General features: G+C 38.7%; 2 protein-coding genes across 2 annotated transcripts; both read left to right on the forward strand.

The window, feature by feature from the left end:
- The first annotated feature begins 4,225 nt into the window (after positions 1-4,225).
- On the forward strand, positions 4,226-13,846 carry lrrc74b (leucine rich repeat containing 74B). The gene is made up of 10 exons (XM_073465717.1): positions 4,226-4,324; positions 5,091-5,310; positions 5,942-6,084; positions 7,777-7,909; positions 8,914-9,120; positions 10,675-10,784; positions 11,800-11,915; positions 12,327-12,405; positions 13,545-13,640; positions 13,730-13,846. Exons 1-10 carry the CDS (start codon positions 4,226-4,228, stop codon positions 13,844-13,846), a joined length of 1,320 nt encoding a protein of 439 aa, XP_073321818.1.
- Positions 13,847-15,695: 1,849 nt separating this feature from the next.
- On the forward strand, positions 15,696-24,501 carry nipsnap1 (nipsnap homolog 1 (C. elegans)). The gene is made up of 10 exons (XM_073465972.1): positions 15,696-15,805; positions 18,181-18,308; positions 18,978-19,023; positions 19,881-19,975; positions 20,347-20,417; positions 20,642-20,782; positions 21,654-21,685; positions 21,815-21,909; positions 22,996-23,079; positions 23,884-24,501. Exons 1-10 carry the CDS (start codon positions 15,726-15,728, stop codon positions 23,946-23,948), a joined length of 837 nt encoding a protein of 278 aa, XP_073322073.1. The 5' UTR covers positions 15,696-15,725; the 3' UTR covers positions 23,949-24,501.
- The last annotated feature ends 1,060 nt before the right edge of the window (positions 24,502-25,561 follow it).

The raw sequence follows: 25,561 nt of genomic DNA on the forward strand, positions 1-25,561 counted from the left end.
ATGTTTCTGTTGGGCTCTGCGATTTTGTCTGTAGCAAGTTGGAAATGTTCTGTTCTCTGAGAATCTGTTTTGCTTGTTAATGATACTTCCAAAAATTATAAATTGATCATTTGATTCATAATGTGTGCACCAAGTGTAATGATCTGCCTCATTGTGAATGCATGACCAAGACAAGAATATACTCAAGAAATATAATATAGTCTGTGTTATTGTTACAGTTAAAAGGCTTTTATTGAGGTTTTATATTTACAAGAAAAAGTGTGGCGTTTAACAATGACGTTTCTGAAGTATGAATTAATTCGACTTTAAGTTTCAGGAAAGAATCAGGGCTGGTCAACTCTGTTTTTATCAAAGGCTGTAAATTCAACAGAGAGAGACAAGTGAAAGCTGTACAGGCATGCAGATAGAAATACTGAAGGACAATTTTGGCAGGTTGTTGACAGGTCGTCCTGAATTATGAAAACAGCGATTCTGTCACAGCCTCAACAAACATATTATCTAGCACTTCACTTGCAGTCCATTAAAATGCATCAGCCTCTGTGCCAGCTGTCTGTTTAGTGGCCTGTCCGTCCTCTCATAACATCATTATGTTGTCTGTCCCAGCTGGAGCTTGCCCAGCCCACAGCAGCTGCATAGGAATGTGCAGGGCGGTCTGAACCTGAGTTACTACATTTTAAAATAAACTCAAATTATCAACAAATAAAAGTCTTTTTTAAAAATATCTAAGTATTGATGTGTTGACTATATTAAAAGTAAACTGATTTTTGCCAAATCATATAATCATGGTGGAGGGAAATTGGGAAAAAACCTTATTTCTTGACCTTTGCATGGTTATTCAGTGATCTAATCGGGGATTGTTAGACATTTTGGGAGTCATTGTTGAGAGTTGTTGAGAATATCGACACCACTCTCGTGTGTCTTTTCACACAGGGTTAAAGTTAGCCTGAGCGAGGCCTTAGGTTAGCATTAAAACTGGTAACGGGGGAAATGTACAATATGTCTGTACTAGCATCCTCAATATTAAGGCCTTAATAACAATAATTTATTAAAGCTGTAAAAACAACACATTGTGGTTTTACAGGATGTTACGCTATGTGCTGGACGTTTCTTTTTGGCTGAAACCAGGAAGACACCCCCTTGGGCCAAGGCTAGCTGTTTGAAATGTTACCACTCTTGACACACATAAAACTGCAATTTGTCATTTTTACACTTTGGTTTTTGTACGAATTAAACTAACAAGATATGAGAGAGCTGCTTGGGGGAAGATTTTGTTACCTTCGGATAGAGCAAAGCTCGCTGTTTCCTGTTTCCAGTCTTCATGCTAGGCTAAGCTAACCGGCTCCTGGCTGTGGTGTCATATTAACCTTATAAATGTAACAATATCTTTCTATCAGCAACCTAAATACTAACACGTTAATATCTAATTTATTTTAGCTGTAGCCTACAAATCTGACACATTCTGGTATTACGGGATGTTATGTGCTGGAAAGAAGTTGTCATGCCAGGCTAGTTGTTTCCCCCATTTCCAGCCTTTATGCTAGGCTAAGCTAACCGGCTCCTGGCTGAGGTGTCAAAATTACCATACAGATGTAAGAATATCTCCCTATCAGCACCATGAATATTAACACGTTAATATCTCATTTGTTTTAGCTGCAGCCTACAAAAATGACACATTGTGGTGTTACGGGATGTTATGTGCTGGGTGTTTTCTTGGCTTAAAACAGGAAGTCACCACTCCTGCAAAGAAATTGTCCCGCCAGGCTAGTTGTTTCCCCTGTTACCAGTCCTCATGCTAAGCTAATCTAAACAAGACATAGAGTAAGAGAGATGCCTGGGCGAAGAAGTTTCCAGTCTTTGTGCTAGGCTTAGCTAGGCTAAGCTAACCAGCTCCTGGCTGTGACGTCATATTTACCATACAAATGTGAGAGTGGCATCAATTTTCTCATCTTACTCTCGGAAGATTGCAAACAAATGTTGTTATCCCCCCAAAACCGTAAAGTATCCCTTTAAAATTGACATATCTCTATATCAAAACATTGCTAATGGAAGCAAACAGGTCTGTTTGTGCACCGTGTGCTGCCCAGATCATATCAGACAGCTGTCAACTTGGCACCAAAATGTCCATTTATCAGCATCATGACTCCTCTGCCTCTTGCCTTACATTAACTCTCTGCCTCTGCCAACATGCAACACACTCATTCTTTATTCTTTTCTCTTTCTGCATGATATTGCGCAACCCTGCGGCTCACACGCCACTCTTTCACTGTGACCTGACACCTGCTCAGTAGCATCAGCATACTTGTGTGTGTGTGCACATGTGTGTGTGTGTGTGTGTGTGTGTGTGTGCCATAGAAATCATCAAGTGTCATCATAAATCATCTCTTTACGAGTGGGTGTAAAACATGCATGTGCTCAGGTGTGTATTTTTTTAGGATTATTCCGCTTGTTACCTTGTCAAACTGGTCAGATTTTAAAATAAGCATGAATTTGTTGCTCTGTGAGTCACACAAGCCTGCAAATCTAATCTTACAGATGGTGTTTTGCTGACAAGAAACTGCCCACGTGGCTTTTTGTTTTGATCTCAGCAGTTCACTTCTATTGTTTTAAGTTGCAGTGAAGTATTCATTCAGGGACAAGAGGCAATCACACTGCCGCTGTGGTCATTTGCTGCTTTCCAATGAGTCAGGGTTGTAATTTGAATATGTTTGTGCAGAGGGCCACATTGTTTTTTGATAACCCACTCTGCAGTAACCTGTGGCTTTCTTGTCAGCTTCTGAGTCTTGAGTGTTTCCTTTCTTTGTCTTTGATTCAAATTAAAGATAGCTGTCAGCATGATTATCGGATTTCTATGTGATTATCAAATGTCCCTAACAGCTGCTGAGAATATATTTGTTCTTTTGTTGTTGTTTTTTTTCCGGAGTCGACTATTTTTACTGCCGGGAGAAAATGGGTGATTCCGATTGTCGCCATTGTTGTGCATTCTGGATGAATGTCTCCTGTGTATAATTTGTTGAAACAGATTTAGCTGAATTGGAATGAGAGCCGTCAGGAAAATGTCTGTGATGTAAAATGTGCAACGGGAAAACAATTGATACAAGACATAGCTTCTATATATAGCTTCTATATATATATATATTCAAAGACAAAGTATAAAATATAAAGAGTACCACTTCGACCTTTTCTAAGAATGTATTTTGATTATGTAAATGAGCACTATGATTCTGCTTGATTTAAAAAGAACAAAAAAAAGGCATATTCTATGGTGTCTCTCATATCCTTTAGGTATGGGAATAAAACAGCAGCATTAAATAAATGCATGGTGATCTTCTGTCTCCTGTTAATATTTAAAGATGCTCTGTCTATTTACCAGCACTGTGTCAGTCAGTGAGACTGTATTGTGAAGTTATCCAGCCTTTCTAACAGGGCTTTTGGATGGTAAAAAAAAAAAAAAAAACATTCTCGAGGGGGGTTCTTTTTCTGTGTTTGCATATCGCTGCTGCTATGAACAACTCTGATCCAATCAGCCTCTGCTATAATGACCTTTGTTGTGTAATTGATTGAGGGTATTCCATTTTAATGCATCAACTGCAAGGACTTTGCATTTACTTACAAATAAAGAGAAACATTTACAGAATATGTCAACACATGAGCTGGGGTTTGTTTTTTCTTGTTTATCTAAGAAAGATGCCACACCGGAAAGGTTTATTCCTGCAGGAGGACTTGTTTAAGGTCGAAGCATTTTTAGTTTGAAGGTCAGATTTAGATGTTGATAGAGTTTTTCCCCTGAAAAACAGAGTTGCAGCAAACAAGTCATTTGCTTGCCTTCCTCCTCCTGCCTCTGTAAGTGCTGGTCGTCATGGCTCAGAGAGTCGGCACTCAGAATACAGAAATGCTTCTCAGCACCATGGCAACTCGTCAACAAAACAAGCCGTCCAAACTTTACACACCGACTCTGATTGGTGACCGGCTGTCATGTAGAGCAGGACTGGCCTTTCTAATTAGCTCCCAAAGATGTTTGACCCTCCTATTGAGCAAGATGGGTTGCACAAACACACCCTGCACTACCTGCTGGTCATATGCAGTGCAGTGATTACACTCAGAGCATAAATATTTTAACGCCACATTGAGTCTTAACACAAACAAGCAAAATTTGAAAGGGATTTCGTAAAGGTAGCTAAATATATCTTTCTCAGTATCAATATCACCGTTACTCAGTGTCGTACTCATGGTTCATGGGAGGAAATTGGCCAAGGAGACGCTGCTGCCTTCTGTGCTGGAACACGATGACGCAGAGACAGAAAGTGAGAAGCCACAGCTGGGGGAGGTAGGAAGCTAACATCCAGCCAAGTGTGCAAACTGTTGAGAGAGGAAAGTGTGAACAACCAGGTAGGCAAGTGAAGCACTGTTCAGATGGAGATTTTTATGAAGCCTGCTGAGATTAAATAAGGAAAGGAGAGAGACTTTAAGTGGCAATATATTCTGTGAGAGTATAAAAAGAGGTCTTGACCACAATATCACCTCTTGGCACATCTAAACACTTTCCTTCCCCAAGGCAAGGAAATAAAGTCTGAAAAGCACGGACTAAAGATCTGCTATTTCCTTTTTATGGTTCATTCATTTGACCTGTGTATTCACATGAATTAATTTAACAGAGGAGACTCAGAGTTTCACACTGAAAGTCTGTTTTAATTATACCTTGATGTAGTCTAATCACAGGGCTGTATGCGCCACAGTGAGTGCCCTTGGACATGTGCAGTACCACACAAATGCCAAATAATGGTATTTATAAGTGGCCTATTTAGTCCTGAAAATCACAATATACGGCATGCGTAGTGAATATGCCATAGGCCAAGAAATAAAGGGAGTGAAATACAGCTGAAACAGCCTCTAGTGCAAGCAGTTGAATGGATTTAGGGAAGGAACGGGCTTGCAAACAGTTCCTTCGACATTCAGTAGTTCAAAGGTATCAGTATCATAGGCGTCAGTTATTTTCTCCTGACGGCAAATCCGTCAAATCTCCTCACTCAAGCTGTCAACATCTGGCCGCTTTGAGGAGTCACAGTGTCTTACTTTGTCATCCTCCAACCCAGCAAGGAGTGATCCAGACAGAGGTCAACATGCATGGGCCAAACAGCCAACACTCAAGCCCCGACAGGAATATGCTAATTGGAGGTGAAAGAGAGGGTGAAGAGGAAGAGGAAGAGGAGGAGGAGGAGGAGGAGGAGGAGGAAGAGATTAAACAAGAGAAGCTGGGAGGAGAGGATCGTGTGATCTCTGATGATGACTGTGACACAGATCTGGAGCTCGGAGGTAGAGAGATAAGTGATTTTGGATAGAAAAAGGGAGACAAATAGGGTGGGAGAGTTATTACATTCTACAGTGATGAAGGGTGTGATGTTCTCTATTATAAAAAAAAGTGAGGAAATTGCTTGGTGATGTGAGGCATATGTTTAACAATGACCTAAAATAATATTTTATTCAAGGCTCCAACAGTGCAAAGGCCTTTGATGGTGAGTTTTGATTAAATCTTCATCTGAACTTGCTCTGATAAGACAAAGGCCTCCTGTCACCCCGTCTGTTAATCTTGTCCCTTCCGCCTTTCCATCTTCTCAATCTCAATGATTTCAGAGAAGAAGGGGAAAAAAAGAAAAACAGAAACTCCTACACGCGCCTGCCCACACATGTGGAGCCCTGTTCTGCATCTTGATGATTTCATCTCAGTCTTTGTGTCAGGCTTCCTTTTAACCAGAAGTGAAAACCATCTGGTATGAATGAGCTCCCCTGACAGGGCGAAATCAGCCATGAGGGACTTTTCAATATCACACTCAAAAGGTCCTCCTCCGGAGGAGAAGTGCCACATCTCTCCTTCTTTCAAAAGAGGTATTGATAGCGAACAATTGAGACAGACACTACACCTCTACAGTCTTTGTTCACATTGCAGATCAGGAGGAGGCATATGACCCGACGGGCCAGACGCGCTACATGGAGGCGTGTGAGAAGCTACAGGTGGCACCTGCCTCTATTTTCCTGCGGCAAATGAAAAATAGTGAGCTGTCCATGATGCATCGTGGTCTGGGGCCTCAGGTACTTCAACCATAAGTTAGGGACTGTATGGGAATTATTAGAGGCGAAGGGGCGTAAGAATTGTTGAAAGCTTATGTTTTTTTTTCTTTGGGACGAGCAGGGGAGGGTCCTTTATATGTTTTATTTTCCCAGTCCATATTATATATATCATATCCACATTTTTACTTCTATAATTTTATTCCATGGTTTTTATAATTTGGAACCCTGGTGTGAGCCAACAACATCTCATCAGCAGCCACTGAGCAGCCATCTGTGTCCAATTTATTCTTTTAGTGACAGTAACAGCTGTTTATTTCAAAGAAAAATGATTTATTCAAAAGCTAAGTATTATAGGCAGTAATAATTAACATTTTTTCTTTTGTCAAAAAGTTAATTTCTTATGTGTGCTGAAGTGAAAGTCCAGTCGAAGTTTAGTCCATAAACATATTAAAGTTTAAGTTGCCCATTTACATGCATAATTTCCATACAGTTCCTTGGACTGTCTGTCTTAGCTTCATAGCGTCTGCGAGGGTCTTGTTTTGCTCATCACATCAGTTTCACCAGGAGGAAGGAAGGTACTTGAACTGAACCTGCCTTCTTAATACAGACCTACAAGTATTTGAAATTTTTTGTCTCACTTAACGCTATTTCAGATCAGACCTTTGTTCAGAGAAAACTAATTAATTCAAAGTCACATTCCCCTCCAGGGGGACTGCAACAATCATGTCTAGAGAGCGCTGTGTTAAGCCTTTCCCAGGAAATAGATCCTCTTTACAGTACACTTTACAGCAAATTATTATTATTATTTTAGTTCTCATACAACACGAAAATGTACACAGACGTCAGGTTTAAAACAAACGTTACCAAATACTAATTAACGTGCCAGTGTTCAACACAGTGTTTGAATTATTTTTACCATAAAGGCTACTCCGGAAAAATAAAATTCAATATGCATATCTAGTAATTTGTTGCGCTTTATTTTAGGCCTCAAGTCAATAACAATTAGTTGTCTTTTTCATGCTTAATCAATGTAAAATTGCTCTGTGGTTGTACATCCTCTGAAATGTGAAAATACGTTGCCTGGAGCTCTTAGCAACACAGTTTGACATTTTTACAGGTTTCCACTGGACCATAACGCTGTGAATGAAAGTTGTATCAGTAAATCCATTCCCTAACAAGCCATTTCCTGAGCTTTCGGCTTCAGTAACATCAGTCAGACAAATTGAACTGGATTTTTAAAAGGCTTCACCTGTCAATCATGCAGAATAGAATTAAAGTAGGACACTGTAGCTTCCAAAGGTCATTTATCTAATGTCCTGCAGATTGACTGGCGTACATACGACGTGCATTTAAACATGCTGTACTCTGATGGGGCTGTTTCTGCTCTGCTTTTCTAAGATCAAGTTAACATAAGGCTTCATGCACTCAACTTTCTCATTAGCCGTGCTGGAAACTATAATTTTCATGTTCTGCAAGCTACATTTCTGACCCACGCCTCCACACAGCTCCCTTCTGCTTCATTTGTCTCACACAGGTTTAATATCCCTCTCTCTCCTCCTCTCTTTCCTTCTCTCTCTCCGTCTCTCTCTCTCTGCCCACCTGCATCAGTACATCTACTCTTTTAACTGGAATACGGATAAGAAAATATACTGCTGCAGTGAACAAACAGAAGAATTTCACTTTGAGGGGGGGTGGTTGGTTGTGTGTTTGCAGGGCACCAAAGCGCTGGCGGTTCCCCTGGTAACCAACACTTCAATACTGAGGCTGAACCTGCGAGATAATTGGATGGAGGGAATGGGCGGAGCTGCTATCGCCGAGATGTTAAAGGAAAATTGTTACATTACAGGTGGTTTTACTTGGCACTCAAGCACGCACACAGTCTCTCCTCCTTCTCCCTCAATCTGTCTTCTCTAGCAAAAGTGCGACCCTGACTCCCACTCATACGCCACTCTCACCCCAATTATATGCCACAGCACACCATTTAACATCTGGGGTCCCTGTCTCATATTTGTTAAATGTCAGTCCTATGTGCAGATCAGGAACCTATGGGGGAAATCTATGGAGAATAACTCCTGTGAGTCATGCAGGCTCTTTGGGCTGCTGGCGATATTTTTAACAGTCTTTATCATACACCACTATTCAACTTTCAGGGGCAATCCAGTCCAAATATTACAGATTAGTTGCCAGTGTCTATTTTTCTGATGCTGCAGCAGACATTAGCCAACACAGAATTTCAAAGGAGACCTATTTTTCTGATTTGAAATTGACTATGTAAAATTGCCTTAAGGGTAGGGAAGGCAATTCTGGAGGAAGATCATGCCCGGGTCGTCAAATACCGACGCTTTGGGCTAGAATTTCAAGGAGTCGGTACTTGATGACCTGGGAATGCCACTCAACGATTGAAAACACAAGATTGTTGCACTGCCTTGTTTTCCAGTAGCCTGGAATGAACAAACTAAACACTGGCTTGAGAGATGGACTTTGGTAAGGGGGGTCCAGTTGGTTGCAATATTCAACCTCACCATTAAACACACTGGTCCTCTAAAAAATTCAGACCTGATGAACTTCAGACTAAAAAAAGGGAAGGGAAGGAGTTACCAATAATTATTTTCTGAGACTTACTTCAGCAGTAGTCAGGATACCAAATCAAACTGTAATAAAGACAATCAAAAACTGATGTACAGTACAGCACAAAACTATAAAACATCTTCTGAATAGTCAAAGACTCTCCTGTACTTATTCTCTTTGCTTACCTCTTCGTGATTTAGCTTTCTCCTTCCACGTATTGGTCTTTTCACCTCTTTCCATCATACCTGACCTCTTACCTGTGTATTTGTGTGTCAATCCCAGAGGTGGATCTATCCGACAACAGTCTTGGGGATTATGGGGCCAGAGCCATAGCTGGTATGCTTAAAGAGAACAGCACCCTGGTGAACCTTAATCTGTCAGGAAACAATTTCACAGACCGGTCTGTGGAACACCTTGGCTCAGCGATCATCACCAACACCAAGCTGCAGCACCTCAACCTCAGCCACAACGCTCTAGGAGAGCATGCAGGTAGCATAGCAATTAGACTTGTAAAGGTCTCATATTTTTATTGTCATCTTTCAAAGAAGGAGCCAATGTCTCACATTTTTATTAAGTTGATATTAAAGATTTATAATGGAGATACATAACTTTGCATGTTTTCACAGCATGGGATAATATGTGGTATCAATAGTTAGAAGAGGATATTAAATAGGTATGAGATGTAAATGAGTCTTGTTTCTCTCTCTCTCTTCTCTCTCTTTGCTTTTTAACAGACAGTTTGCTCTTAAGTTTAAAGGACACTTTGGGATTGTAGGTCGTATTTGACGAGTTTGGAATGAGACTCAAAAGTCAACATTCGTACAAAGTGAACCTTTAAATTTGGCCTTTTCAAAAAATTGATGGTTGCAACTCAATAGTAAATTTCAGATACTGTAAGTGCCATCTTTCAATTGTCATCAGTGACTTTATTGCTTGAAACCAAAACTTTTTTACTTATGTGTTCTTTTGTTTGAGCGTTAATGAACGACCAGTTTAAAACTTGTTAAAAGAATGAATGCAAAGTCCTCTTTTTCTTCCTTATTGGATGATAACTGAGTATACAGTAAAGCCCTATAAATTAACCAATTACAGTGAAGAGTGCAGAATTATCTGAAATTATGACCATGTGCTATTAGACTTTTGGAAAACCATTCTCATGAAAGCAGCATGAGTTTGCTGTAATGGTGCAGCCTTATCTCTAAGCAGTCATAAGACAGCAGGCAGCAGCAGACTGTGGCATTCAAAGGTCAAGAACATTTTGCCTTCATTAAAACCTCTTTCAATTATGATGTGGATGAGCTTTGTGACAGGCACCTTGAGGAGAAAGCATCTGATGTAGGTGATTGAAAATAAATCTGTCTCTGGGAAAGGGGACATCGCCATGTCTCATTGCCATGCGCATGACTATGATTCAGCCCCACATATTCAATTCTATTTTCTCCAGTGCTGAAATATCAAAGAAACATCATCCGTTTTAGTGCACTCTTCCATATGGTAGGTTCCTGAGAGAAAGTATACCAATCAAACACTATGACAGTCTTGCTATGGTGTTATTGCTTCTTCAACCGAGCACAGTAAGTATGTCTTTTTCTATGATTATGAACTGCTGAGTGCCATGCACTTTCCTATCCCTGTGATAAAGTGGGTGAGATGATGATGGGGGAGCTTTGTCTTTGGGCTCTCTGCCTCTGCAGCCCTCACTTACCAGGCCATGAAACACACAATCACACCATCTCAGTGGAATCTACTGGAGATGAGATAAGCTACCTCCAAAGAGTGAAGAAATGAGTGTGCTTCATTTTAATAAGAACTTCTGACTTCGCTTTCTTGCCAAATATCTGTCATCTTTTCCTGGATGTGAATAATTTTCCAGTATCGGAGTTTCACTTTCCAGATACAAACTATTACAGACTGTCTGATAACTAGGATTTATATTAGATTTGAAGAATACATTGTTATTCACTGAGGATATTAGACATTTTCTTAAATGATGTAGCATTTTATTTTGTCAGACTGCCATTATTTTTCTTTTCCTATCTAAAGGGCGAATCCTGGGAGACTCGCTGTCAGAGAACACAGGGTTGAGATCACTAAGTCTTGCCTGGAACTGCATTCGTGGGAGAGGAGCTGTGATGTTGGCCAATGGCCTCGGGGTAATGCACCTAGTATTCAATGTTTGAACACTAGCTTTTGAAAACAACATCCACAGGTGATAAAGTGAATGGTTGGGACAGCACGATTTTGTAAGCTCATATCATATGAAAAATCAAATCAAGTTTAGAACATTGTCGGCCCATTAACCATATATACGCATTCAGAAATAGACCATATCAACATTTCTATAGTACGCATGTATGTATGAGCTGACTTGGAGGGGATGGAGGTGGTGTTATAGCTAGCAAGAAGGCTGCCAAGTGATAAACCACGGCGTTTCAACATTTGTAAGTACAAAGCCATTGAAAATGGATGTCTTTAACGAGACATCAGGACATTTTCCAGCCGTGTAGAGGCAACAGAACCAGGTTAAGTCATAACATGATGTTTCCTATCCCTTAACGAGTGGTCTTTGTGCCTAAACCTAACCAGACGGAGATTGGAAAGTGATGTTGGGCGGTAAGGCCGTCCTCATAGCACAATTCATACGAAATGTGTTGGATGTAGTTGTGGTCTAGGCTCCATGTAGTCCACGGAGCCCTGACTACAGGTGGAAGTTAGTAAAGTCTCAACACAATAAATTCAGCTGATTTTGTTTTAAACTAAACTTGTATATTAAGTTTAATGTTATGATTCAGTTGTGCAGGTTGATATTTGCTACAAGAGGAGGACACTATATATCATAACCTGGCTAACTCACTTATCCTGTGTGTGAAGCAGCCCCCCGGTCACGTATTCATTAAGCTTCTCACAGCAGGAGAGGCAGAGACAGTTTTTCCTTCTCTGTCTTAATGACCAAGATGGTCAAGGGGACCCTGATCAGTAAGCTGCACTGACAGCTTTGATTGATTCAGGTCCTGAGAGGCTTATTACTGATACTGCTGCTCTCTCACTTTGAATGAAGATGTTTCTTTGTTCCTTTGTTAATCTTGTTAGAGAACTTGTTCAAGTTTTACTCATTATTGCATTTGAAGTCTTTCTCTACCAGAGATTTTCTTCTGTTCTGATTTTTAGGGAAACATCTTCCTTAGATCTGTTGATCTTTCTTTCAATGGTTTTGGTAAAGAGGGAGCCATCGCTTTAGGACAGGCTCTGAAGGAGAACAGCGTTTTGGAGGAGTTGAATGTGAGGTATGAGCCTTCGTTATTTGGGTTATCTGATAATCACATTATCCTATAGTAAAAGTTTAAAGGGGCAGCTTGGATCATCTTTCATGAATCCAAAATGAGAGCAAAGGATATGTTTTACGTTGTATGGTATTAACTGCGATAGAAAACTAATACAAAAATCCCTTCAGAGAGTTTTTCTGAGGTTTGGTAATAAATCGTTTTATTTTTCTTAAAGTGAAAACCATAAACAAAGTTCAGTTTCCTCTGCTTCTCGTTTTAATTCAAGCAAAACAAAGCTTGCCTCACAAATTTCCAGACATTGTGCTACATGGATGAATAATGCCATTTAAAAAATAACACTTTGTGATTGCTTTCCCTCACACTCCAACACACTTTTTTTTTCGTTTGTTTTCTGCCTGCTACTCTCCGCAGCAACAACCGCATACCCCCTGAAGGAGCCATTCGCCTAGCCATGGGCCTCAAAGTAAACAAGACAATCAAATCCCTGAATGTAAGCTGTTGAAAAGAGATTGCTTGTAGCTTGAAAAGCAATGGGGGGCATCAGTGGATAAAATGGGATAAAGTAAATGGATCACTGTACTTTGTTTTAATGTCAACTCCAAAGCAGAGTTCACTTATTAAAAAGTTTAGAAGACACAATCCAATTTGCATTAGTCGCAGCTAATTACTGAAATTGTTGTCACCTGTTTTTTAGGCAGTACAAGTAGCCTGGGATGGCTAAATTTTATCAATAGCATCTTGTCAGTTTTTAAAGTTTAAGTTTAGTTTGACCTCATGCTTTGCTTTCTGACATAGGCTATACTTACTTGCCTGAATTTCAATAAGAAGAGAATTACCATTCTTACAGTATGTCTGTAAATATGAAGCTACAAATTGCAACAAAGGTTAGCTTAGCATAGAGAGTTGAAACAAGAGGAAACAGCCCCAATGTGCTCTGATTGGCTTGTACAAGTAAGCCTTTATGGAAGTCAGCAGACGTATAAGAGCAGCAACGTCCACATAGGGGGGAGGTTATAGTGATGAATGGGCCAAACCCAGGACTTTCACCCAGGAGGATGGGGTTCATGTCATAAGCGATGACTTTATTAGACTTACTGGTAGTGGACTTACCATTGAGGCAATGAGTTCATTCTCAGCACAGTTTGGTAGAGGAGGAACAGTGTTGGGTGACAAAAAATAGCTGAAACAGCTAGCCTGGCTCAGTTCAACAGTGACAAAGTCCACCTATCAGCACCTCTTAAGCGCTCTAATGAACTATTGCTTGGCTCTGACCAGTTGACCCACACAAAGTGAGGACTCCAGGAAGTAACTGGTCCCAGCCAAGAAATAGGCCGGCACATAATTCCCAGCGCAAGGGGTGGTAATCTTTTAAATGTGTGTATGATTAGGAGGGATTTAGGGAAACAAAGTCTGCCATTTTGCACCGCCATGTTTCTACAGGTGGCCCAGATTGGTCAAATTAAACACTGGCTCTAGCGCCAGGGGAGGGTGAGGCGAGGGGTGTTCAGTTGGTCAGTAAGCCTTTTAGTAGCCTTAACTTATTTTGCCACCTGCAGAACCAAACCCACAATAAAGGCATCTGTGCATTATTGCCATATACTTTAATTTTTAATATTTGTCTTTGGCCAGATGGGGAGGAATCCCATCCAGAATGCAGGGTGCTACGGGATCCTGAAGTCTGTGAAGGATAACCCAGGTTCAGCCATAGAAGCATTAGACTTTTCGGTAACTCACACACATCCCACCGCTATGAGACTTTCTGCAAATCTCCTTTTTAAACATATTCACTTGCTTCTCTGTGTATCCCTCTCTAGGACATCACAGTGAACCAGGATTTTGAAGACTTGTATACGGCAGTGAAAGAAATTTTCCCTTCGCTCACTGTAAATCACGGGGGCAGAATTGGCACATTCAGCACAGCAAAAGCTTGAAAAGTGTTTTTGTGTAAATTGTGTAAAAACGCGTGATTGCTGTACTTTTATGCCAGAAAAGATAGAAGAAGTCTTTTCAAAGCACTGTGGACGTTTTCATTGACAGATGAACCAAAGGACAGATGCATGAAAGGGTAAAATCTTATAAAGATCAAATAAAACATGTTAAATACCCAATCAATTCAAGATTAAGATGATTCTGAGGTCGTTTGTTCATATCGTAAAATAAAAAGTATGCTGTGTGTGTGTGTGTGTGTGTGTGTGTGTGTGTGTGTGTGTGATGGGGTACAGTGTTGTTCAAGTCATTGAACACAGGCATACAATACAGGTATTGAGTATGATTCTTTTTAGGTATGATCTGATTTGATGTTATATAATGTCAGTGGGTAGAATGATGGAGAGGATCAGAGAGCACCGCATTGTGTATGAAAAGAAGTGAAAGTGGGTTGCACAAAAGGGATTTAAGTACTGCATGACTAGTCTAATAGAGAAACCAGCTTTAAAAGAACGGTCCACCATTAGATAAGAGACCTGTTTACTGCAGCAGGACAACTCAAACAGTGATAGATGCAGTAAGCTGTCATTTGGAGACATGTATCTCTCCCACACTCCCACCAAAATGATCTCATTGTATTTCATATAATTAATGATAACACCAAAAGCATACTGGAATGTATTTGTATAAAATCTTAAAATGTGTGACTCATTTAGACCTTTTTATAATCTTTAGATGGAGGAATGGAAAGTAGACATTTATCCCAGTGCTGTTTTGTAATGATAAAAGGCTAGGCTACAGTGTCAAGGGACTTATACTTGAATGTCAGATTTTGTGCACTTGCTCAAAGGAAGGACTTTGAGAGAAAACATGTTTTACATCTTGCTCGGCTGCCTTTAGGATATCTAATGACTACAGTTGTTGTTCCTTAGCAGAGAAAACAATGGGCAAGCAGCAAAACTCAAGTAACAATAAATTAGATAATAAATTCAGTAATTCAGTTTAACTTTCTAGAAGGGGCTATCCCTCATGATGAGTAGGCAACTTAAGCTGATAATAAATGCCTACATTTTGCTTTAAGACTTAACAAGTGGTGGAGTAAGAATTCAAGTCATTTACTTAATAAAAAAAATAATTAAAACAATTAATAAAACTACTAAAATGCTCATCTGAATGTAAAAGTCTTGCATTGAAATGCAGAATGAGTGCAAAGATAATCAAAATAATTACCAATTCTGTCAATCGACTGTCGATCTATTAATCAATTGATTAATCAACCAATCTTTGAACAAAATATCATAATATCATATTATTTAAATTCTATTTATGTTTTGTATGCAGAAATCTTAATTTGTAAAGTAACAGTAGCTAACTTAGTATTTTAGTTTTGTGTAATAGCTTTTTAAATTCTTCTTCTTCTATTATAATCATTATCATTATTGTTGTTGGTGTTTTGTTGTCATTATTAGGTTTTAATCTGTCATAAACATAAACTTCTTAAAAACATAAAATATCACTCAGATTTCCAAAGCATGCTGCTCAGGAGCTGAATAAAATAAAATAAAATAAAAATGAGATAAAATAAAGTGAAATAAAATAAAGTAACATACATTTGAACCCTGACATTTCTGGTTTAAGTAGAGGGCTAAGTCTATCAGCAAAGCTTCTCATTACCATTGAAAGGCACTCTCAACTCATCACGTCTGATCGATTGTGCGCAGCCTATTGATCACTGCGTACTGCGTCACAGAGTCACGCGTGTTTTTAAATCTCCGGCGGGCTAACTAGTTAGCAAAACAGCAAACATCTCAGAGAGGGAGCTAAACATTAACTAGAAGCAGTGTGTTTGCGTGTCAGAAGAAGTTTTTTACTCAACGGGAGAACATGGCGACGGCTGGTCCTCCTGTGCTGTCTAAAGGACACATGTTGTACAGGCACTCTGTCACCCTGCACCACGCGACCAGGTAAGCTAAAGTGTCATGTGTTAGCTAAAGAAGACTTTTTAAATGTAGCATTAGCTAAGTATTTACTAAAAAGGCCCGTTTAGTTTGAGTTTGGACTTGTTATCATTTATTACATGGCGTTAGGTAGCTGTCAACTTTACTTAAACAAGTAAACAGACGTTTATGTGTTAAGTGCAACAGATCATATAGTCTAAATGCTAAGGTTGAATCAATGTGTACATGTATTGCATTATGTTCTTGCAGGCTAATACCCTTTTGTAACACACCAGGGTCATTATTCACAAAAAAACTAGGCAGATTTCCAAACCTGCTTTAATCATTTGCTGGACATCTGACCTTTGTTCTGTAAAGCTGCATTATAGGTAACCAAAACTTGTTGGCAGCTCATTTTTTGCCTGCACGCTGCTTTGGTTTTACTCTGTGGCTGCCTGTATTCATAAACAAGTTATTGGCTTGAATACTACTTTGTTGTTATTGAGAGGGAGCCATGGAAAATGTATTTCTAAATATAGCTCCCAATTAAAGCCACTGGCCCATACAGTTATTAAAAGAGAGTCTCACTGACCTTGAAAGTTTGTGGATTTTGAATGTAGAATAAAGCCTTCGAAAGTGTTTCGTGAATTAACAGACGGCCTTGAAAGTGCTACGTGCAAGTCAACATATGCACAATATAGCTCCCTAATCCATAAGTGGGCATATATCAGCTGTTCTCTTCGGGCTATTATTGGTACAGCACTTGACATCCTGTGAGAAATCCTGAAATTGAGGTTAATGTTGACATTTAAGCAGCTTTATAATGGTTTCAGAATTATGACAAAATGTGTGATGGAAAAGCTATGAAAGTCATTAAAATGCCCTTGGATTTGATGTCCAGCTTAGTGTGGCAGCTTGGTTTAACACTGCATATGAGTAGACATATTCTGTGTGACGCCGATGAAGCAGCTGACAATTTTTCTCCTTGTTCCATTGACAAATTTTGTCAATCAATGCTTGCTTTCAAATTTTAGTTTATACGTCTTTACAAAAGGTGATAGTTTTCATTTTTTGACACAGTTTCAGCCTCACGTTTTTAAAACACAACCTATACGTATTTGATTTAACAACCAATAATGTTTTAACCATAAATAATTCAGTTTTATCTTAAAGCTGCTGTAAGTGATATCTTTTTTATCTGAATAAGTGTTAAATAACTCAGTAACAGTAACGACATTATAGTGTTTGATCAGTAACCATGTCTCTCCTCCCCCCCGCTCATACAATACAACAGCAATCTTTCTGTATCCCTGCCCACTTTATCCAATCACAACAGAGAACTGCATAAAGGGCAGTCCTGTTTGTTATCATGTGCAGAGAGCAGGATCCTCTTGTTTGCTGCTATGTTTGGCGATTACCGCTGCAAAACAAACTGGAAGTTAGCTAAAATGATGACAATGCTTACAAGAGCTTTAAATGTAGTAGTATTTCTAGTTGCTATTAAGGCCGCAACTAATGGTTATTTTCATTGTAAATTAATCTGTCAGTTATTTTCTTGATTAATCAGTTAGTTGTTTGGTCTTTTAAAAAGAAAATGAAAATTGTGTAAAATTGATTGATTGATTTTTTTATTTTCGTTACATGCACATATAGTGCTCAACCCTCATGTGCTTGCAAGACACCAAAAATACAGTTGCAGCGATCCAACAGTTCATAACATTTAATTTCATGACAAATATACAAATTATTTTGCATCTTGGTCTTAAACAAAACATTTTGCCTCCTCAGAAAATCTGCTACAATAAGGTTCCCTCCCTGAGGCACAGCTCAAGTTTTCCATAATCATCCAACCAAAACAAATCAGCATAAATAGAGGACATTTGAGCAAAAAGTACGTCCTCCTCTGGATGGCACTAAATTAAACTAGACTAAACTTAGATGTCTTGTTCTGTCCACAATCCAAAGATATTTATAGAGGAGTAAAGAAACCAGAAAATATTCACATTTAAGAAGCTAGAATCAGAGAAGCTTTTCTTTTTTTTCCTTCTTTTTTTTTTTCAAAACCCCTTTTTGCTTTAATGCCACTTTTATAGCCCTAACCAGTTCACATTCTTTGAAACAGCCTGAACACACGACATATTCAAGGCTCTCTGATTTTGAAAGACAGTGAGAGAGAGTGGATTAAAATAATTTTAAATCTGAAGACACAAGCTGGCCACTCACTGGTACAGTATGCATGTTTTTCATATCAAAGGATATTAGCATGACTATCTTTTAGCCCATATGTCACGCACATCTCCATGTTCCTTTTAAGTTTGTCTTTCTTAAATCAGTAAACTTCTCTGTTTTATGTTGTTGCTCCAAGCCTTTGTGAAACTTTCTTTCATCTTGTTTCTGTGTAGGAGGTTTTCAGAGAGCGGCGACAAAGGCTGGTTCCGTTCCTTGTTTGTGCACAAAGTCGATGCCAGAAAAGATGCCCACTCCAACCTGCTGTCAAAGAAAGAGACCAGCAACCTGTATAAAATTCAATGTAGGCACAAGCTCTTTTACTTACTCACAAGCAAAGGTTCATTTTCTCAAAGCAGAAGGCCAAATGCAAGTGAACGTTATGCATTCATATTATGATATAATGAAATGGGCTCTGGTTTGACTTTCGACATGCTATCATCTGTTGTCTCTGCAGAAAAGAGCTAAATAAATCATATTAATTCAATTCAGTCCACACTGGCCTCAGTGACCTCAGAAAAAACTGAAAGCAACACGAGAGACAAGCACGGGACTCCACTGTACTGTAACAAGTTATTTGTTTACATGTGCAACATACAGGCAGCAACAAGTGATACAGTTATAGTGTGATGTATCAAGACTGTACAGTGTGAAGTTTTGTAAGCGACATCAAAACAATTTTTTCTGGTTTTTGTTTGAGTCTGTGGTAATAACTGTGTCCGTCTCATGAAGAGAAATCTATCACTCTCCCCGGGCTTTGATCTTTTTTGTGTGCCGTACATCTCACCATGTAGGGATTTCAATTTGAACACTCTATCAGCCATAGCCTATAACCCATTGAAAGCGAAACTGTTTTGTATATAGAAGACTTTGCTGAATCGGAGTGTGAAATTACTTTGTTGAAAGAATTCGATTGTTGCTTGTATTTTAAAAAACACCCATTTCTGATAAGTCTGCCTCTCTTTTTTTTCAGTTCACAATGTCAAACCAGAGTGCCTGGAAGCATACAACAGTCTAGAGTGAGTGCATTGCTTTAAAAAAATTCCCTGCATTAACTCCACCAATCTTATTTGCTTGTTCAATTGGGTTTCTGTCAAAAGTACATTATGAAAGGTTATATGTGTAGAATATATTTCTGTAAAATGTGGTAGACAAATTAGCGAAGCTATGCTTTGAGTCAAGGAGCAGGAAATGAGATTTTGTTGATTGCACAATTTCAGAGTTTTCCACATTCACAAGACGCATTAAATTGAAGTAGTAGAATTAATGCAAGGCTACAGAGTGTGACTATGCGCTGTCACACATCTGTCAAGTGCGACTAAACATTTTCATTAGTCGCACAGGTGTGCCTGATATTCAGCAGTTCAGATGAAAGAATCTATGAAAATATTTTTTTAACACCCACTGAGTGTATAGATAGTTGCTTTAAAAAATATAAACATATAAACATATTTTCTCTAGAATAGATCGCAACGTTTAGAATTTTAATAATACCCTGATGATATTTGAGTTTGATTTATTTGAGTTTGTCGAGCACAATTTCTTGTGGAGTGTGCTGTGATTTAAATGATGAAAAGTATCTGTACCTTTTATTCCTGTTTACAGTCTTTTACATCATGTGTTAAATGTGTTATAATGTGCACCGAAATTATGTGCTTGTACACCTAAATGAAAAAGTTAGGCGCACCAGTGCAGCCAGTGTACAAAATTAGTCTCGAGCCTTGTAAGTCTTTGGGTATAAAAACAAGTTGGATAATGTGGGCTTAATGCTCTCTGAGTGCCCTCTAGTTGTTCATTGTGGTGAAATGACAGTATATTATAACTGTTTGTGCATTCACACAAAATACTTTGTGTTTTCTTTTAATGCTGACTGTAGGGCTGAGGTGCAAAACAGGCTGCATCAGGACCAGGAGTACCCTTGTGAAGTGGTGGGAAGCTGGAACACCTGGTATGGAGAGCAAGACCAAGCTGGTAAGCATCAGTAACAGAAAACATGATGAGAAGCTGATGAAAAGTGTCACCTCTTATTGATCACAGTCACGGTTTGCAGCGTGTTTTTTTCTGTTTCAAGGCCTCATGAACAACCCACTTACTTTGAGTAGCTGCCGTTTGACTGTAAATTGTTTGGCAGAGCATCACACAGAAATGTACAGACACAATGACTCACCACCAACACTTCTCCTTCTACATATGATAATTTACAGTATGTTGTATACATTAAAAGCATTCAGCGACAGCAAAACATGCTCACATGGTGATGGAGGTGCTGTATTTGTGAGTTGTGTGGGTGTCATCAGTCCTCTCACAGTACTGCAGTGACATCTGCTGTTCTGTTTTTGCAGTGCATCTATGGCGATACAGAGGAGGCTACCCGGCCCTGACTGAATGCTTGACGAAGCTGAACAATAACAAGGTAGACTGTGAACTCTTTCTTAAGCTTTTCCTTTGTTACACATATGTAATATGTAATATATAATATGTTCAGTGCAGAGGTGCAACTTAACTCTGATTTGAGTTGTATCTATACCATGCAGACTTTTAGTTCACACTAGAAAACGCTGTATTGTATATCTTTGTTTATTCCTTTTTTTTTTTTTTCATTAAAACATTTTAATGAACATTTCACATTTTCTTTAGGAGTATTTAGAGTTTCGGAAAGAGAGGGCGAAAATGTTGATTTCAAGGAGAAATCAGCTCCTCCTGGAGTTCAGTTTCTGGAATGAACCCTTGCCTAGACCAGGACCCTGCATCTATGAAATGCGCACCTATCACCTCAAGGTATCCACATATATTGCACTTATTTAAAATAGCATGACTAATGTGAATTTAAATATTACTTCATAGGTTATATTTGAGATTCTGTGACTTAAGTGACTTTTGTTAACATGTTAAAATAAAATTTGTAATTGCACACTTTGGGACTGCCTATAATGCAGTTATCTTATCTCTCTTTAATGACAAGGCACATTTTAGCACCTAGATCCGCTATTGACAGGGATGCATTTTAACTGCATTCAAGATTCAAGATTCAAGATTCAAGATTGCCTTTATTGTCATTGGACATTGACATGTCAATGAAATTTCCATTGCAACCCCCGTGTAAGAAGATAATAAAATAGTAAAATAAGAAAGAGCATGCAACAAAAAAATAGAATATGTATAAATATAATAAGAGAGTAACCTTGCATCTTTTTGTACAAACAAGTCACAGCAGTTCACATCAACATTTAAAGGTTAGCTGTTGTGTCTGCTTCAATCAGTTTCACATCTTTCCCATTCAACTAAGGCTTTCCATGGGAAACACCTACTACTCATAGTTGACTCATTGTATTGAGGAGTGAGCTGTCCATAAGTGGAGAGCTGTACCTAATAAAGTGGTTCAGAACATACCTATTACAGAATGTGTGTGTACAACCAGCACTGATGTTCTTCCTGCGTGTGGGCTCATGTGGCAAATACTTCAGAGTTAGTTGGTCTGTGTTAAATAAACAAGCTATTAATGTGCTGTTAAATTGGTTTGACTGTAGCATTATATCTGATCGGGCTGTGTGTGTACATGTACAAGTACCATAATGATGATGTAACTTAATTTAATGTCATATTTTAGTTTGAACTGTGTTAATATGTAACCTCCTCATTTGTGTTTCAGCCAGGAACTATGATAGAATGGGGAAACCACTGGTAAGGGTCAACAAGTTGCTTTAAACAAATTTATGATATCAGTTGCCTGAACTTTTCCCTGTGTAAACATCAAGTATTGCAGTAGTCAGGTGATTATTACACCTCTGAAAATAACATGTCTTACAACAGGGCACGGGCAATCAAATACAGACAGGAAAACAACGAAGCAGTGGGTGGGTTCTTCTCGCAAATCGGCGACCTGTATGCTGTTCATCATTTGTGGGGTGAGTATGTAACATATGTTCATCACCACAGACATATTGTTTTGAGTGTTTGTAAAGGAGGCAAGCTTCAGTAGCTTTCACAAGGAATTAATCAAACATTACCTACCAAGGAAAAATGTGGATGTTTACATATGTTACAGTAGGGGCAGAATGACTGGCCCCCTGCAAATAATGATCCACAAAATATGCCTATTAAATATCCCTTTTACTAGAGTCCGACTGATATATCGGTATATTATCAGCTGATATTGGCCTATCACAGATGTATCGGTAATGTCTTATATGTTGGCTGATATTTTCCGATAAATCTTTTTTCTTTACAGAACATAAGCAGAAATAGATACTTTGGGGGAATTTAATATAATTAGATTCACAGCAAAGTTAACTGTTTTAGTGCACTGGTGTCAATTTGGACAATAAAGTTGATTGTTATGCAAATAAAAAATGAAAAAAATAACTTGACTCTTCCTTACTTGCAAAGAAAGTCCATGGTACATGTCGGCAGTAAGACTGAAATCCGAGGCACTCTGATATAGTTAAAAATCCTTTATTAATTTAATAGATAAGCCTACGTATCTCGACTCAAAGAGGGCAAGCTTATTGTTAAACTGTTAAATATCCTGCCTCCATTATGTAACTTCGTCACGTGTTCCACAATTGAGGCATCATTGCAAAAATTGTGTGTTCATGTATATATTCTGTGTGTATAAGAATATTGGCCGATGAATTGATATCAGAATTTTTTTACTCCGTAATATCGCTATCCGCATCAGCCCCAATAATCTATCATTGGACTCTATACCTTTTTATAGAGATCTAAAATGGAGAAACCCTATGGTGATGTTGGGCTTTGGGGGTAGAATTAGCTTTTAGCCCTTCCACCTTCTCTGCAGCTCGCCAGCTACTGAGGTTTAATCCAAGCTATTTGATCATTTCTGCTCGAAATTATTTGTTCAGCTAAAACTCAATTTTGCCTGAAATCAACCTTCTAAGAATATCAACGCCAAAATATTATATATCAAAGTGATATACAGTAAATTCAATCACACATAATGTAATATATGGTTTGGTTACTTGCGTTTACAGCTTATGAAAGCCTCCAATCCCGGGACGATACAAGGAACTCTGCCTGGCTGAAGGAGGGATGGGATTCCAATGTGTATTATACAGGTAGACGAGACATTAACACACATATATTCCCAAAAAAAGAAATCTACCATTTAGCCATGAGTGATGAGATGATCATAAGATGCCAATCACAAGCAAGTATTCAACGTAACATACAGTACATTATATTATCTGAAACGTTAAGCTTTGATCGTGCAAGAATGGGCAGTTTTGTCTCAAATCTGGATGAGATTGTACGTCACAGCAATACAAGAGGAAAGAGTTCAGACCGACAACTTGTGTATTAAAATATAAAGTTTACTTGACTCACTCCCTGTGAAGCATATTGAGAGCATAGGAAGAGACTAGCACACATCCCCCCCCTGTAGAGAAGAGAGCCCACAGGTGGATGCTGAGGATATGGAGGGAGCAAACATCCATTCATTTATCAAGAGCAGGCTTGTAGCTGCAGCAGCAAAGCAAGCAGGTAAGCTCAGAAATATATACAATATGAGTTGGCATATTAGGGAAGAGGTTTACCAAACATGTATCCAGGCAATGCTGTTTCAGTGCCACCTGGGCATGGCTTTATTGTGTCATTTCTACAGTATTTGTTCTGTCTCAGCGCATAAAGACACATTTATAGCTAGATGGATGTTTCAGCAACAGGAAAGCGTATTTATTTTTGACCGTAAAAAGGGTGAACATGATGTGATGACGGTCATTAACTCTACTTTACGATACATGTGCTGACCTCTTTGAAAATAATGTAGTCATCATTGTAAGTTCAACTTTAAATTAAACTTAAGTCCATGGTCTTTGAGTTAATGTTAACTCTTTAACATGTTTCTCCCGTTCTCTCTTCAGTGCCTTTGATCAGAAGCATGGAGTCTAGAATAATGATTCCCACCAAGAGTTCACCTTTACAATGAGAAGACTGAAGCTCCAAAATCAAAATCCACCTACTGCCAGAGCAACATGGTTTTTCTTTTTATCTGCTTGCTGATCTGTGTTACGTTTAAGTATGTAAACAAAAACATTTTCCGAGAGTATATTTGCACAGAGGCCAACCAGTCATGACATGTAATGATGCAGAGTTTGTGTGCATTTATTTGACAATCCTAAAATGCTGCATTTCCAGAAATGTAATTCAATCATGTGGAAGAAAGAAGTGACAATGGGCAAAATGAAATGCCAGATCATATGTATTACATTTCTTGCATGTTTATTACAATATAAAATGACAATTACATGAGCAAGAGCAACGTTTGGTATATATCCTGCTTTTTGTTTTTACCATGAATTATGGTAATGGACCATGTAATTTGTTTTTCACAATGAAGACTACCTCAGTCACCTCAAATCTGATCATCATTGTGCTGATTTAAAATTTACAGTAACGTGTAAAGAGCCTACCAGGAGCATCTGTGTTACTTCTGATATGAAGTGGACAGTATTTTCAAAATAAAAGTTGACTAACACACAGCAATGTGGTCACTGGTCATTATAATATACAGAGCCAAGGTTGCAGAGACAAAGAGAGGAAACTGCAGTTTGGGAGTTCAACCCAGTCAGATTTTAAGATATATAACTGAATGCTAAATGCATCTAAAGCCAGGGTTTTCATCAACACCAACACAGCAGGGCAGCACACACCCCACTTCACTGTCTCATATTTCTCTAAAACTTTGTGAAATGCTGAGTAGGTTTAGAATATTCAAATGATGAGGAGCCATAAGTGGATGTTTCTTCATATTAAGGGATCACAAGCAACAAGGGACAGTGGCCTGATATAATGTGATATTGTATGCTTTAGCATTACAGTTTGACATTTCAGAAACTTTGCTTATTCGCTTTCTTACACAGAGTTAGATGACAGGATCTTTACCACTCTCATATCTGTCTGGTAAATGTGATTATAAAGACTACACAGCCAACAGTCGCGTTAGTGACATTGTCTCGTTGAATGGTACGGAAGCCCTAAAGGGCCATGCATTCATACATTTTATTTCCTCCGTTTTCCCGTGATAACGAGTTAATTTCATTTGTTTTCTCGAGATCTCGAGTTATTATCTCGAAATAACAACTGCCGTTTTCCCGAGATAACGGGATAATTTTCTTGAGATAACGAAACTTTGTTTTCCCGAGATAGATAACGATATAATTAATTCGAGATCTCGAGATAATGACTGTGATATGATAGGCCTGAGATTATGGAGACGCCCGGGACCTCGAAGCTGGTCAGCTATGTAGTTAATGATAATATCGGGCTCACTTAGATTGCGCCGCCGATATAGCTGAAGCCTTGCTAACCGTCTTTTTAGATTACGCACACTAATGTGTATATTATCTGTAATAGCAAGGCATAATGCTATTTCAGCCTGTGTCAGGCCTTGATTGAAAAGATATGTGACGCGGTGATCGATATGCTCCTGCTCCTCTGACATTGCTAAACTGAATGATGTTTCCTGCAATGATTTAATATACTACACTATAGTTTTGTTTTCTCAAGGTCTCGAATTAATTATATCGTTATCTCGGAAAA

The sequence above is a fragment of the Pagrus major genome, chromosome 5 (assembly GCF_040436345.1).
Source record: "Pagrus major chromosome 5, Pma_NU_1.0".
NCBI lineage: Eukaryota > Metazoa > Chordata > Actinopteri > Spariformes > Sparidae > Pagrus > Pagrus major.

What these genes read in the sequence shown, in the direction of transcription:
- lrrc74b (XM_073465717.1), top strand. Translation starts at nt 4,226, where the DNA reads ATGGTTCATGGGAGGAAATTGGCCAAGGAGACGCTGCTGCCTTCTGTG. An exon ending in ATCGTGGTCTGGGGCCTCAG is followed by an intron (nt 6,085 to 7,776) that starts GTACTTCAACCA and finishes GTGTGTTTGCAG; the next exon opens with GGCACCAAAGCGCTGGCGGT. An exon ending in TAGAAGCATTAGACTTTTCG is followed by an intron (nt 13,641 to 13,729) that starts GTAACTCACACA and finishes ATCCCTCTCTAG; the next exon opens with GACATCACAGTGAACCAGGA.
- nipsnap1 (XM_073465972.1), top strand. Translation starts at nt 15,726, where the DNA reads ATGGCGACGGCTGGTCCTCCTGTGCTGTCTAAAGGACACATGTTGTAC. An exon ending in ATAGAATGGGGAAACCACTG is followed by an intron (nt 21,686 to 21,814) that starts GTAAGGGTCAAC and finishes GTCTTACAACAG; the next exon opens with GGCACGGGCAATCAAATACA. An exon ending in TTCCAATGTGTATTATACAG is followed by an intron (nt 23,080 to 23,883) that starts GTAGACGAGACA and finishes TTCTCTCTTCAG; the next exon opens with TGCCTTTGATCAGAAGCATG.